Source organism: Poeciliopsis prolifica, unplaced genomic scaffold, assembly GCF_027474105.1.
Source record: "Poeciliopsis prolifica strain line A6 unplaced genomic scaffold, Auburn_PproV2 SCAFFOLD007, whole genome shotgun sequence".
NCBI classification, from domain to species: Eukaryota; Metazoa; Chordata; class Actinopteri; order Cyprinodontiformes; family Poeciliidae; genus Poeciliopsis; species Poeciliopsis prolifica.
Window position 1 is genome coordinate 12,621,241 of NW_026562382.1, and position 15,717 is coordinate 12,636,957.

The 15,717-nt window shown below is 41.0% G+C and overlaps 1 protein-coding gene across 3 annotated transcripts in view; it reads right to left on the bottom strand.

Moving 5' to 3' along the window:
* Positions 1-15,717, bottom strand: part of myo10l3 (myosin X, like 3) — a 64,296-nt gene that overhangs the window by 4,303 nt on the left and 44,276 nt on the right. For 2 of the 3 annotated variants that reach the window (XM_055031860.1, XM_055031857.1), the window contains 15 exons: positions 12,735-12,841; positions 8,966-9,352; positions 8,858-8,885; positions 7,945-8,766; positions 5,796-5,919; positions 5,378-5,621; positions 4,894-4,989; positions 4,614-4,707; positions 4,260-4,315; positions 3,065-3,207; positions 2,750-2,944; positions 2,491-2,648; positions 895-1,018; positions 294-591; positions 1-208 (listed from right to left, as the gene is read on the bottom strand). In XM_055031860.1, the coding sequence (XP_054887835.1) occupies positions 1-208; positions 294-591; positions 895-1,018; positions 2,491-2,648; positions 2,750-2,944; positions 3,065-3,207; positions 4,260-4,315; positions 4,614-4,707; positions 4,894-4,989; positions 5,378-5,621; positions 5,796-5,919; positions 7,945-8,766; positions 8,858-8,885; positions 8,966-9,352; positions 12,735-12,841 (3,084 nt within the window). The remainder of the gene's footprint in view (positions 209-293; positions 592-894; positions 1,019-2,490; positions 2,649-2,749; positions 2,945-3,064; positions 3,208-4,259; positions 4,316-4,613; positions 4,708-4,893; positions 4,990-5,377; positions 5,622-5,795; positions 5,920-7,944; positions 8,767-8,857; positions 8,886-8,965; positions 9,353-12,734; positions 12,842-15,717) is intronic. The other variant, XM_055031859.1, reaches the window with a different exon arrangement.

Below are 15,717 nucleotides of genomic sequence, written 5' to 3' on the forward strand. Positions count from 1 at the left end.
CTCTCCAGCGGTGGTGTGAGAGTTGATGGAGATCTTGCAGGAGCCTCCTCCATGGCAGTAAACTGTGGTGGTCATTTCCTGCCTGGTAAGAAGTGCCACGATCTCCTCCTGGGATGGAATAAACTCTCTCGTCTTTGTCTTCTTTAGAGACTCCCCGATAAAATGGGCAAACATTTCGATCTCTGTCCTGGGAAACAACTCCTTAATCCTGAAGAAAATGCAGAGGTGCAAAAACAAACGTTCAGACCAGAGCTCAAACTTTTTAATTGCTTAGTGTCCAAGCAGAGCTTCACCTTTTCAGGTGAAACTTGAGGTAGCGCAGGATTCCTCGGCTGGGCAGAAAGGTACAGCTCATGCAGGTCAGGAGATGCCAGTGGGCTCGGTTGGCGGGGCTGTTGGGGTGCGGGACGTGATTGGTCTGTTTGATCAGCTGACAGTAAACTTCATCTCGTAACGGCCTCAAGTCTTGACAGGTTTGCAGGATTCCCTGAATGATTGGCACGGGGTCTGATACGGCCTCCATCTCCTGCAGTGAGTTGAAAATCTTCACGGCTTCGTCCTGCAGGCTGGTGTAGCCTTTTTCCTTTTGCACTAAGAGAGATGGAGGCGAGAACAGTTTGTTCAACCAGAGAAATTTATTTTCTTTTAGTCACACTCATTGAATACTTCAAACTACACCATGAAAAATACAAGATAAAGACTAGTTAATAGGACAGAATGGAGAAAGAAAAAGAGAAAACTTATGACATAAAAATTATTACATCAGGTGGATCATCTTTTAGCTGACACAAATCTTTGAATGCCCTCTCGAATGTTCTTAAAAAGATTTTTCTGTGCGCACAATTGGCCAACACAAATAATAATAAAAAAAAAACTGCATGAATGAACACTCACGGTGGACGCTAACATCTCCATAAGGTAGAGGTAGAAGGGGGGAGTGCAAAGGATGCTGGGTATATCTCAGGATGGGGTTCCTCCAGTACGTCTGCTCAACAGCCTCCACATTTAAACTACTCTCCTGTAAAAACAAAATCACAAATTTGTCATTTTATGCCTTATTAACTGACTCACAAAGCATGCTTCTCACAAAATTAAGATTGCTCTAAAGTCTTCAGGACTTCTTAAACACAGCTGGAATGAATAAAAATTCAATTTCATTGTGAGGGCATTTCATAAGGCTACTATGTGTTTAGCAACTGCCAAATGAATTTCTTGCGCTGCTCTTCCTACCGCAAAGACACAGCTGAGGAATCGCATCTGAATGAGGATTCTCAACACTTCTACCATCAGATAAATTGGCCTATTTTCTTAACAGTTTTCTGCACTCACGTTTCAGTCTTGCTGACTATGCAATAATTTTAACCACCATGCTGTCTGGAAGACTCATGTAGATGATAAAAAAAAAAACATCTTTGTATTGGTCACTGATTATAGTAAGCCAAACATAAATCAAGGCAAATTAGAATGAAGTTAAACTATAAGTCATTGTTTAACTATTCCAAAAATATATAATAAAACCTTGTGACTTAACATTTTCCTCTAATCCTTTTATCGTTTTTCATGGCTAATAATGACAATAAAGTTATAACTTTGGAAGCATAAGAACTATGTTTTTCATTTGATGTCATCCTGAAAACACTGTATTCAATCTCCCAGCAACCAGCTCAGCCAAGTCTGGACAGTTTTAATATATGTGCACTGGATGAGGCCAGTGCATACCAATTTCTATGACGTACAAGGAGTTTAAGTGTAGAGCAGCATTTGTTGCTGAAGACATTACACACTGCAGTACATAGCAACCACGGTGCCAAGAGTCTTACATTAATTTTCTTGGAGTACCTCCAGCTCAGTGTGGGTGTGATGAGGTTGTAGCCTTGGAGTAAGGCCTGCTTTAAATTTTCTGGTAATTAATCCACACCAGATAATTGCTGCCACTACATCACACACACTCTAGCCTGAGATGCTGCTACTCCCATAATAAACCAACACAACCTCTGCATGAAAGATTTATGCATGCTCAAAACAACCCAAATGCTACCACACAGAAAGGAACGTGAACTCCATTTGTAATAAGAATAAGAAGGCTTCACCAAGAACCGACGGAGACCTTCCAAGTTCAAAGTAATTTTAAGTATTGAAAATATGGTCTTGTGTAAATTAGGCCTAATACAAAGAAATTTATGGTAAGAAAGAACTGAAAGAATGATTACAGAGTTTAATGTCACAAAGTCTGGATGTATGGTAGGGAGAAAGTGTTGATGTTCTGGAAAAGCAAAACCACATGAACAGCACAGCACACAGTTCAGGTACCTCACTTTACAACCGTTTGTGTCCCTGCCAAAGGTTTGCTAAGCTAGAAAGAATGTTTGTCATTTTACTGAAATATTTGGAATGGTCAGTTCTGAGATAAATCATCAATCCCTGAAGTCGTCAGTTATCAGTGAATCAGGGCTGCATCACAACAAAAAGTCAAACTAAAAAGTTTATCACCTTGATGTCCCTGATGAGTTGCTGAGTTGGTGTTTCGATGGGAACTTTGTTGTCTATCACTCCCTGTATGGCGTTTGCCCACCGCATGGCTTCATTAAGCATTTTAGTATAAAGTCGGTAAGAATGTTTACGCCCATAAACAATGATATTCCAGTAACCTGCGAGGAATGGAGAAAAGACACACAGGATATATATGGGAGTGAGGTCAATATATGCAAAAAAGGGCAGAAATGATGGTGCTAATTGATGTTAAACCTACCAGAGTCCTTGAAGACTTTCTCATCTGGTTGCACCACAGAACAGAGGCTGTTCAAGACCAGTGTTCCCAGTTTAGTTGTGTTGCGCTCTGATGACTTGTAATAGTCGAGGGAGTTTGTGGTGAGAACAAACCAGCGCTTCTTCAGTTTCAGAGAGGTGCTCTTTGCTCCTGACTTCATTTCTTTATGCAGCCAGCCTGAGAATTAAAATGAACATGTTGTCATGGATTGCTACTTAGAATATTGATTACTTAAATTTAATCTTCTGTATGAAAATCTATGACTACACATGCATATGAATCCAGATCCAGGCTGACCTCTGACTAGGAACTCCTGCCCATCGACTTTTGTATCTCCTTTAGATTTTTGCAGCAGACCAATCCAGTGGTGCATTTCTTCAGGCGTGTCTGTGTTGCAGTGGATGACTCTGTTAGCAGTGATGATCACAAAGGAGTTTGGTCTAGAGAGAGAAAATATCACTTTGAAAATGTTTCTTTTAAAAAAATAAAAGGACTTTGCAAAAAGTGTTAAACTACATCTTAAGTTTGCATATTCTTCCAAGCAGCCAGACCTTCAGATATTTGAAATTGGTCTCATAAAAGAGACCAACTTTGGCTTTTCATCAAGTTGCCTTGAATTTATTTGGAGAAAATGTGTTACCTATAAATTATTCCAGCATAAAAATATCTTGCTTTCAAGAAATTTATTTTGTTTTAGATTAAGGCATTTTCAAATGATTGGTCTTAGGGTGCCAGACCAAACAAAGATTGCGATGTCTGTTGTTGTTCTATTCAGACTGACATATTCTTGTAACCCCAACAAGTAATGCAACCACATTTTAAATGGCCAGTTTTTTAAAAGATAACAAACCTATTTTAAAACCATGTCATAAATGCTGGCTTGTTGATCTGTCTGGATCATTCCTAGCAAGCAATCCTTGACAATAAAGCCACTGTATCGGTTTCACCTCCCTATTTGTTTCATTTTCCTAATTAGGAGACTATCAGAAATGTAACTTTTAGTCCAGTAACACTTCAATAAAATATTTGTTCTGTCAATAAAACAGGTAATTATTGCAGACTTGTAAACAAAATTGGAAATTGAGTGCAAAAAGGGACAAAATCACATTAAATAAAATGTAATGCGTATTGCACAAAAGTGGCATGGATTTTAATGACTCCTTGGCAACACCTTTCCATAAAGGAATTGCATCTGTAAAAGAAAACAGTCCAGGTAAAGACAGCCTTGCTTTCAGAGACTGTTTATCCACTATAATTGTTCCTTTGCCTTCTCTTTGTATACATTCTGCATTTGCAATGGGTCAACCAACCACAATGCAATCATGGAGAGATACCAGAACATGATAAAAAGGGACAGAGAGCAGTCAAAACCCAAAAGCAAAATTGTTGACCAAGACTAAATTAAATGTTTAAAGACATTCTGATTGCATAGAAGCAACTCACAAAGAAATTTAAGATGTTTAAAGATCATCTTTAACATTTAGAAACTTACCTGTCTGGGTTGTCTGATGCACAAACAGAATCAATCAAACCCACATCTAGTGTACCCTAGAAAGACAAAATGGTGGTGTGAATGAAAAGCTTTGCCTTTTAAATATTGTCTGTAGACATCAACTCCTGCTAATGGCTGCAAAAGAGTAGTTGTAGGTCAGATAAATTAACCTTACTATGGATCAGAGAGCTTCAGTTTCAAATACTTCAAGTAAAACCAAAGTTGTAATCTCACCTCAAAACTGGACTCGACCTTCATACTTTAGTGGAATCAGTTACATGTTTATTCACTTCTCAATGTACAATAAAAAAAATAAATAAATAAAATAACTGAGGCTGGAGCCGAGGCACTCACCACAGCATTCTTTGGGTTGGCCTGTTCGTGGTGCATCTCCAGGAGCTGCTCCGGGCTGGCGCTGTGGACCCGACTCAGCACATTGAACCAACCACTGAGTGGGTCAGAGGGAGTTCAGAAAGTACAAAGTCAGCAAACACATAATTGCAAATTAAACCGTGAACTTCCTTGGGCAACCACAAGGGGGAACTTAATTTCTATGCTTGTAGGTTGAGACAATTAAAAAAAGCAGCACTTGGCAGAGAGTAAGATGAATGGAAATAATGGGAATATAATTTACCTGGCATCTTCGGGGGACTCGGCATAGATCTGATAAGTTCTCTCCTCCGTGACAATATTCAGAGCATTTTCCTTCTCGTGGTTGTCCACAATCTCCCTTTAAAAGACACGCAGAGTTATTTTTGAAAATGATAAAATGATTACTACAATACCTTGCAAAAATTATTTATATCCTTCAAATCTTTTAACATTTGTCCTGCTATGGCCACAAATTTCAGTGAATCAAATTGGGATTTTATGCAACAAACCAACTTATAAGGTTATTTTCTGAAGGGAATTTGATTATCTCAAGATATTAGAATATTAGGGGGTCTGGATGTAAAAGCACAACACAATTTTCAGACTTGTAAGCAATTTTGAAGCCTGTTTATTATCTTCTTTCCATTTGAAAAATTAAACATATGTGATTGTATTGTGAAGAGATGGGGGAAAAAAACTGCTTCAAAATACTTGACACTGTATGACATTTATTCAAGGTTTCTTACTTGGCTGCACGGATGTCTATCGTTCCTTTTAGCTTCTCTTCGCTGTCGTTCTCGAAGTACATGAGTTTTGCCTCACGCAGGACAAACCATCGCATCTTCCAGTTGCGCCGAGACAAAGTGGACATCCCTCCACCTTTTTTGTAAAGCCAACCAGATTTGAGGGAATCCTGTTTGGCCCGGAACCACATGAAGGTCTCGTCTTTGAGGACACACCAGCGGCGACGCCATGGGATCATGAGTCCACCTGAGATGTTTATTGTATAATTTTAAAATGTGACAAGATATTTAATTTAAACTTCCCGTGACTACAATGCAAGGATATGAACCAGTCTGAAAGACCCATTGTCAACATATTGAAGCTGTGCTTAGCTGTGCATTAATCATTTGCATGCCTCCTGGGCAGTGGCTCGGTACTCACCCTTCATGTAGAGGTAGCCATGGAAATATGGAGGCCCACCGCCATTCAGCAAACTCACTCTCCCATTAGAAATCTCTTCATCTGTGTCCACGTAGCCATCATTCTCCTCATCACTGTCAATGAACTGAAACACAGCAGTATTGTGATGTTGCTTCACTCTGGGTGGATGTGAAATTTATAGAAATACTTTGCTAAACATGCATAAGGTAAAAAGAAAAATCCTTGAGCTGCAAATATAATTAATGACCACTTCGTTTAGATCTGCAAAAATTCTGCAATTTCATTTCTGATATTCTGTCTGGACTCGCTTACAGAAATCTTTAAAAGCAATCCCATCACACCGACACAGATGCACGTTTCTGCATGCCAACACATACAACATTTTTCTTTTCCTCTGACATTCTGCTGATGCCACAAAGTTCAGACCGAAGGCTCTGCTAAGCCAGCAGTATCTTGCATTTAGGCTCAAATGCAGCCACATCTGGGGAGCCAAAACAAATACTTTCAACTCAGCTTCATTGTTGTTTCCATGTGAGCTGGGCCTTAACAGCAGCAGGCAACACAGCAAAGGATCATGTGTGGAGAAGACATATGTTCAAGCAAAATAATAAACACCGGACATTCTTGGTGTTTAATGCATGTAAGAGCAACCTGAGTGCGCTCTCGTTTAGATTCAACTTTAATGATGCATATTTTGAGTTTCTTCACAACGGAATTTGCTCGTTTGGATTTTTATGTCTACTTGCAGATGTTACTTTCAGTGATTTGGATTATAAGATAGTGACTCGCAAAAGTTTTCACATCTCTTGAACACTTTCTGTCATGTCACAACTGCACACTTTTATGTGTCTTATTCTGATTTTATATATTTGACCAGCACAATGTAAAGTATAACTGTTTCAGGCATTTTCTTCTCTCATGCTACCCAATAATATCTAGTGCAACCAATTAATCGTCCTGCAGAAGTCACCTAATAAGGAAATCGAGCTCACACGTGTGCAACTTGATCTCGGTATAAATACAGCAGTTCTGTGAAGGCCTCAGAGGTTTGCAGAACATTAGAGAACAAACCACATGAAGACCAAGGAACACATCAGGCACATCAGGGCTAAAGCTGTAAAGAAGCTAAAAGCAGGGTTTGGTTATTACCCAGTATCAAAACCTTTGAACAGCTCACACAGCCCTGATCAAAAACACATCTCAAAATGGAAACCATATGGCACATCTCCAAACAACTTAAAATGTGGGGCAAAGAGAAGCATCCAATAGGCCGATGGTCAGTCCGGAGTAGCTTCCATAGTTGAGTTGGGAGAATCTCATGCTAGGACAACATTTAGGAATGTTTAGGAACCACAAATCGAGCCTTCAGGTGAAGAAGGAGGACAACCGTCCGAAGTCCTGTTTAAAGTTTGCTACAAGTCATGAAGGAAACACAACAAGGGAACCAGAACTGAACCTTTTAGCCTACATGGGGGAAAACCGATACTGGATATCCCAGAAGTAAATTATGATGTGGGAATACAAGGGAAGCTGGTGAAAGTTGATGGGATGATGGATGGAGTGAAAGACAGAGCAAACCTATTGAGAGTGGGGCTGGATAATTTAGTGAAATGTATCACAATATAAGGGTTTCATTTCAGTCAATATAGATAATTATTAATTCATTTTTTGCTTTACATACCTAAAACATGGCCAAGCTAACAAAGTGACCATTTTATCCACCATTTCCCCTCAAGCTGTTGTGCTCATTTTCTTCTTCCACTCCATGCCACGGTTTTTTATATTTAAGCAGTGAAAGAGAAACGTGAAACTGCTGCTGTACAAGTTGTTGCTGTTAGAGTAGCTGAAGCCCTCTGCCTACATCCACCAGAATCCTGGAGGATGTAGAGTTTAATGAAATTATTCAGCATTGTATAGAACACATCATTTATTTATATTGGTCACGTGCCTATCACTATTGTTATTGATCTATTGTCCAGCCATAGTAGAGAGGCTAGAAAAGACCATGCCAGAGGTTCACCTTTCAGATGGACAACAATCCAAACCCAGGTTGTTGGTCTATCACATGAAATTAAATACACACAGATGTGGGGGCACAATGTGGCAAGAAAGGTTTGATAGATAAATATTGAGCAGAAGCTGAACTTACTGAGTCTGAGCTGCCTCTGAAAGAATCCAGGCTGTTTTGGGTGCAGGAGGATTCTCGTAACACCTCCTCGTCTGTGATATGGCCATCATTGATGCTAGCACCAGAGCTCCCAAGGGCCTCCTCAAACTCTTCTTGATCATAGTCTGACTCTGCATCTGGCAGGCTTGACTGCAATGGCACGTCATTCAAAGGCACAAAATCCAAAGTCCTGGTAGTTCTCTGGCATGGCTGCATTTCTCCATTAGTCACTATAAGAGGACAAGCAGGAGGGGGACGGGCTGTAATAATGGGGGTGTGATTAAGTCCATTCGAGGTGGCAGGGGGGAGATTTTCTGGTGCAGAGTGAGGACCTGAGGACGAAGACACCATGACTCCTTCTGCAAAGGCAGGGGGAGGAGGAGGAATACTCTGAAACACGTCCGTATCAAGAGGAACCGCCGCAGGGGGAGGAAAGTCCGGCAAAGGAACACATTCGTCCTCTGTGGGGAAACCCTCGTCCACTTCCTCTTCCGCCAAAGGAGCTGCTGATTCATTCACTTCGTGGAGATTTTCCTCACTTGAGAGCGATGGCTCTAGCCCTCCGAAGTCCAGCAGCTCCAGGAACTCAGTTGCCACGCGAGACGCCTCCTTCTCCAGCCTGTAGATCTCAGCGTCCCTCATCTGACGCAGTTCCTCGCGGGAAACGTCCCCGAGGAGCGACACGCCATCCTCCTGCTGCTTCTGCAGACGCTCGATCTCCCTCTCGAGACGCAGGATCTCCTCCATCTGGCGGCTCTCCTCCTCAGATGTGTGATTGTAGGACGGAGTCTGGGTGAGATCCTGCTGTTGACCAGAACGGTTCAGAAAATTCAAACATCTGCTCACACAACATGTTTAGTTATTATTTTAGAAGCAGAAGATGAAATTGAGTTACCTTAGGGCAAGCACCATTCAGGGAGTTCCTACAGGAAAAATAAATATTGATATAATTAGAGCATAGAGTAAAGGAAGTTTCACAACAAACACAAAAACTACATTCTACCTTGTCGTTTCCCCTTTAGCTGCTAATTTCTGCTGTTCTTTCTCCTTCATCAGTCTCTGCTCCTCCTCCTCTGCCCTCCTTTTGCTCTCCTCTTCCTCCTTTAGTCTCTCCTCTTCTTTCCGTCTCTCCTCCTCCTCCATCCTTTTCCTCTCCTCCTCTAAACGCCTCCTCTCCTCTTCCTCTTCTCTCCTTTTCTTCTCCTCTTCCTCCTGCCTCCGCTTTTCCTCCCTAAGTTTGTGGCAGACGGATCGAGCGAGTTGTCCCCTGCGGTGTTTTTGCAGGACGACGGTAGCCAAGCGCAGGCGCAGGAAGGCGCGTCTCCAAAAGTGAGCCCGGTAGTTCTTCTGGATGGTAACGACGCTGTACAGGACCCTTTTGTATTGTTTCCTATAAACAGATATTTAAAAAAAATAAACAAGTCAAAAAGAACCGATGTTGACCTCAGACATCTTTGTTTGATATGCATCAAGAAATTGGTTTTTGAACAGAATGAGTGGTCAACTTTCTCAGTCTTTAGTGTGGAAGTTGTTACTGATAGAAAACTCTGCAATGTATTTTTAATGGGTTTAACAATGACAGTATAAGGAATGAACAAGTTTAATTTCAACTTCTTTTAAGAACTTCTTGAAGACTGAGTTAAAACATTTGATTTAGTATTTTTGAATTTAATGAATACATTTCTGTTATTCTGACGAGCAACAAAAGAGCAATACTTTCAGCAAACATAAAGGCTGAAAGTAACTCTAAGTTTGACAAGATTTCAGTCTTTGCCTGCTTTGAAACAGCCTGGACTTGAAAGTTCTGGCAAGATTTTGAAAATGTCAGATGTACCTTCAGATGTGAAAGTAAGTCACATCTGACATCTGACAGACAAGTCCAAGTCAAGTTTCAGGAAGAGAAGTGCACATCAAGTGTCAAGTTTCCATTGACTTAAGAAAACCCATTTTTGTAAGCAGAATTTGATTAATTTGCCATTAATTTAATGCATAAGCATGTACCTTTTTTAACTTTTTGAAGCATGTACATAAATTGTGCTGATTTGTATTTTTCTGGAATGTCATAAAGTGTGATATTTGTCTGATTTGAAATTTGAAATCTACTGAATGTATCAAACAAAGGCCTTTTTAGCTTGTCTTGACAATGACGTCATTAATAACTCAATTTCCAGACCAAGTGCCTAAGTCCAGTCTGCAGACTTTGTTCAATAAGCTCAAACCTCCAAGTAGAATCTAAATGCTATCACAACGTGCTAAAGATGCTAATAATTTGTTTTCCATTTTTACAGCAACGGCACTCATGTGTGCATGACGTCGCCTCTGATCCTACTACACCTAATTAATGACCCCTGACAGAACGACGGACAGTGTATAAATAACTTAAAGGAACAGGTTTTAAGATAAAAAAATAAATAAATCTGTTTCAGCAGGTCAAAGCTGTACAAAAACATACACAATTCTGATTGGCGCATCTTTATTTCAGCTTCTCTGTTTAAATAAACACCCTGAAAAGAAAAAGGCCTGTATGGCTGTGCCAATCCTCTTTGGGCCGTTGTGTTTAGCGTTGTGACTCAGCCCCAACACCCACACACAGCACATGCATTGGATGCATATAAACATGGAGCCATCCAAACAGCACATAACTTTCTGGGGACCACACACGCGCTCTGCTCTGACTCTGTGACCCCCAGTCTGACCTATCATCCACATTTATCACAGCATGTGCTTCCTCTGGTGTCAGGATGGCCTCTGAACTGATATAATGTTACGTGTAATAACACAAAGCCTGTACTTGTGTCTTTAGGGAACTTCCCGAGGCTCTGGCTTCAGCAAGAACGAGTTAGAGGGGAAGGAAACCCATAACCTGAATGCTGTCATCAGGCCCATTATACTCTCAGAGCTTTTCGCAGTACTGTATGTAACCTTATATATGTCTGCATGCAGGTGGAGTACAGTTAGATTAAATGCCTACGGGGGGTCTCTGCACATGCAGATGTTTAACAAGCATTGTGAATAAAAGAGAGTCGGGCTATGCAATTAGTCAAGTTTTGGTTAGATTCTTTTTAGTTTCTGCTCGAGAAGCATTTCAGCTTCCCTTTGATTTCCACCATGTTAAAACCCATTATAAAATTCGAACGACTAGAGGAATTTGTAAATATGCTGACGTGAGCTAAAGAAATCTGAGTTTCTTGAATGCTGTAAACGAGGTTTTACAGCATTTAAGCTGTCGTCACACTTTTCCTCTTTCACCATAGAACATACTGAAAAATGCAAGTTCTGTGGGTATACAAAAAATGCAAAAAGTGTTTTATGATACATCAGATCTATAAAATATACATGTCACTTCTGCTGTGCCTCCATTCTGTATAGTGCATGAAAACTGGTGGGTAAATAAATTCACATTGCTGTATAGTGTTGGGTTATAGTACTTCTTTCTTCAAAGTGATCACATAATAAATCAGAAAGTAGGTCAGGTTGTGAGTTGCACCCATTTTTACTAGTGAAAACTACATAACTTTTAAAAAGAAACCTAAGCATTGGTTGAAAGCAAGTCAGTTATGTATCCATTCATAATGTATTCCACTACTTATCAGAAAAATAGAATTAAATTCCAAAACTCCAGAGCTGCACAAAATGAAGAAAACACATCATTGTGATACTATGAATATTACTAAGCTGATATTAATCATCATTCTCCCACAATTTCCTGGTTTCTTTCTTTGTTAGTATTATCAGAAAGCCTCATAACTCTGGTTGAGCTTTAGCATCTCAGCCCCTGAAAAGTGCATCTATCATGGGGAACAAGACCCAAAAAAGTCCATAGAACAAGCCAAATATTTCATTCACATGCAGACTTTTCATAACTGCAACTAGAAGTTTTATAGGGTACCAAATATTTCATCCAAACACATTTTGGATAGATGGTTATTGTGATGTCACTGTGGATTTATGCAAAAGTTTGGTCCTTTTATCCATTCTTTGACAAATAGCTCAGAAAAGTTCAGTGGAGACCATTAGTGTATTAGTGTAGTGTAATTCCAGGATTTCTATCTTCCCATCAACTCGGACCAGCCTCCGCGAACAAAAGCATCCCCACAGCATGATGTTGCCACCACCATGCCAGAACATTATGTATGTTGTGATCAGGATGAGTTGCAGGCTTATGAACACTTTCGCAGAGCAATGTTTGTACGTAACAACTTTTTTTTTATTATCAACAAAATGTTTAGATCCACGATGCATTTTAGCAAATATGATTGTGCAATTATTCTAAATAAGAAGCATCTCAAACCAATTTCTCTCTTTTTGCTCCCTGAGACAGTAAAGCAAAACATTTTTTACTCCATTACATAAAATTAAGTGCTTCAGCTGTGGTTTATGCTAATAGAATAAAGAACACTAACAACCATGCTACGTCACCAGGCTCTTAAAGCTCCATTCCCTCTAACTTTATAATTTAATTGTAACTAAAAAGATCCCAAATGAAGGCTCTTGAGAGAAAAAAAGCCCAGATGTTCTGCAACAAAGACTGTCCAGTAACTGGGCCATGTACTGCTCAGCAAGTCCACATAGCACGCATGTACATACAAGGAAGAGATAACTGTGCCAAAGCCATGTATGAAAGCACCTAATCCCCTTCTACCTCCCCCATTTGTACACACACACACGCACGCACACACACTAACACATAAGCTGCATACCTCCACCACAAAACAAACACTGACAACTGCCGCTGCCACTCAGCAATTCAACCCCCCCGTCCAATCACTCACCTTGCCACATAGCTGAGGATGTGGGCGCGGATCACCATGCCAGCCCTGCGCCGCACCTCTTCCCTCTCCTTCTCCAGCCTCTGCTCCAGCGCCTCCTTCAAGAACACCTGCAGGACGGGCAGCGCCACGGCCAACGTGGGGGTGACAGACAGGCAGGATGGGGCAGGAGGGGTGACAGAGAGGATGGGTTAGTTCCTACGCTTGATAAGCTTGTAAATAATAATTAAAAAAAGAGACAGGGGCCCACAGAAGGGCCCCTGTTTTCTGTTGGTCACTGCAGGAGGAAGCTGTGGTGAAGCTGTAGCTACCATGCAAGCTGGTCTTCCTGACTGCAGAGCAGAACAGGCAGGAAAACTGACTGACAGACTGCAGCGTTTCTGCTGCTGCAGAGCCTCATTGTGTTTGGGGCGTCCTTCCTGAGCTTTCCTCTTCTGCTGCTACCGCTGCCTTGGTAGCTAGACTGACGTATGCAGGCAGAAAGGCACAGCAAAACAGGGAGGGGAGAGGTAGGCAGAGGGAGGGATGAAGGGATATGAGGGGGAGGGATGGTGGCTGCTGTCCAGATAGAAAGCCACACCTCTCCTTGGTCTCATGAGTGTAGGAGAAAGAGTTTGAATTAACCCTTTCCTCACTCCTGGAAACTTTTTTTTTTTTTTTTTTCACTTTTGATGTAAGAGATTGGAAACCCAGTAACTTTGTCTGAGCTAAAACAGAGCTTATGTGGCCACTTTATTCCCCAGAAGAAGAGTTTTGGGTGGAGACATTCAAGTGTTTGTGTGTTTGTTTCCCAGATGTTCGACTTATCAAAGGAGCCCACAGCTGCAGCTCTGCCCAACTCTGTGAAAGTCTGTGAGAGGAGGAAGCTTCCCCTTCGTCCACATCCTTCCCCCGTCTGTAAAACAAACGGCTCTCAAACACATGCGCGAGCCAACAAATATCAACCCTGGTCTCCTAATTCGGGGCACACCGCTTCCCCCTGGACACAATCAATGCGTACATAATCACACACAGCTGGTTCCACCAGAAGGAAACGTAGACCCTGAGCCTCGTTCCCACAAGCCACACAACATTACCCAGAAACCAGGAATAACATATTGCCACCAGAAACACAAACTTGTGAGCTGAGTAACGTTGTGTCATACAGTGACTTGCAAAGGTATTGAGCTCTTTCACATTTTTTTTTACTTCAAGACATTGCAATGAAACATAAAATGTAAGGAAGACATACACAGTGTATAGCTTTTTTCTCAAAGTCTTGTAGTTGAAATACTAAACCGCCTGCAGTTTGTCTGACTGTATCTATCATTCCCCAGCTCAAAGGTGAAGCTCCGCCCCAGGTTCAAGGCTTTTGTAGCCTCTAACAGGTTTCTTCGAGGATTAACCATTATTTAGTTCAATCTGACTTATCATGTTTTTCTGTGAAGTATTAGTTGTCCAATTTACAGCTATGTAGTACTTGGTGTTAGTCTATGACAAGTATCTGCAACCTTTACAACCTGAAGAGCCATTTTTACTCTCAGGCCTGTGAAATAAAACATAATTAGAACCAGAAATGTAACAAGACCTGTTAAAAAACAGAGTTTGTTATATTTAAATTTAGAAACTACAGCTTCCTGGTTCTTTACAACTTTTAGCCAAAGTTATTAAGAGTCTTTTTGGAAAGTCCAAAGAGCCATTTGCGGCTCTGGAGCCAAAGGTTGCAGACCCCTGGTTTATGAAAATACATTCTAATAAAACACACTGAAGGTTGTGTTTGGAACGAGTGAGTTCAAGTAGTATGAATACCTTAGCGAGGCAATGTTAACGTAAGGTTCAGCCACCTCCTCTGGGTGAGTGTGTGGGACATTTGATTTACACTGGCATCTGCACATAGGCGGTCATGCACCCGTTATTCAAAGCGAGCTGTACATATGGCTCGCATCATTTTTCATGTTTTGTTTTGGCCTGCCATGTGTGCAGGCTGACACTGTTCACAGCGTGTTAGCCAAATGGGATATTACAAGAAAAGTGTCCAAAAGGGAAACGGCAAATCTGAAAAGTCTCAGCCATGCAGGAACCACAACTGAGGGCAGGAAGGAACCGGGGGTCAGATGCGGGTTTAGCTGATTTCAAAAGAACTCCATAAAAGTTGTTTTCTTCAAAACTTCTCTTGGCTTTGTGCAGCCTGATTGAACGAGTTAGTTAAAGTCAATCTTTCTTTGAAATAAAGAGTCGAATGAGCTTCAGAATGCAGAACTATCAAAACTCTTCAAAAACAAGGGCACAAAGCATGTCGTGACTGTAAGTCTATCTCAATATTACTCACATGGACAGTTTTTTGTTTAATGCACAGCTCGGTGAGTGTGTCAAGGGGAAAACACCGCAGCTCCTACAGGATTGTCTCGTGATTACAGTAAGTCCTTGTCTGAGTTACAATTACCGACTCAGGATTTTCCTTTTAGGAGGAGGAAGTTGTCAACAAGACTCAGACAAATCTTTGGGACATGAGTCAGAGAGACAGTGGTGCCCATTAACAGTTTAGGAGTGACAAAAGGCTCAGCTTGGTCTCAAAGGTTTGCAAATTTTCTCAAAGATTCTTGATTTTTTTTTGCACGGGGGGGCAAAACATAGTTTGTTTATGCACTCAGTGTATAAAGAAGCCCTCTAACAAGGTGTTTGTCAAGTGAGTTGCTAACCGAATAGTATTCTATGACCTTCTGTGGTCTTAAAGAAAAACATGAACTGGCTTTCTAACATCTCCCTGAGACTATCCAGTTTAACTTTCCCATCCATATTTGAGAAACCAAAAACCTAGAAAGTTGATATTTTCATTCTTGGCTAAAGAGAAAATAATTTGAAACATTGAGCTGCTGTGTTGTTTGTGGCTACTAGAAGTACCCTGGGCATGAATCCAATAGAAGTCACTCCAACTTGACAAAAAAAAGAGAGAAAAAAACCCCAACAAGTCATGGCATGTTTTTATAAGTGTGTGTGTGGGAGCTGC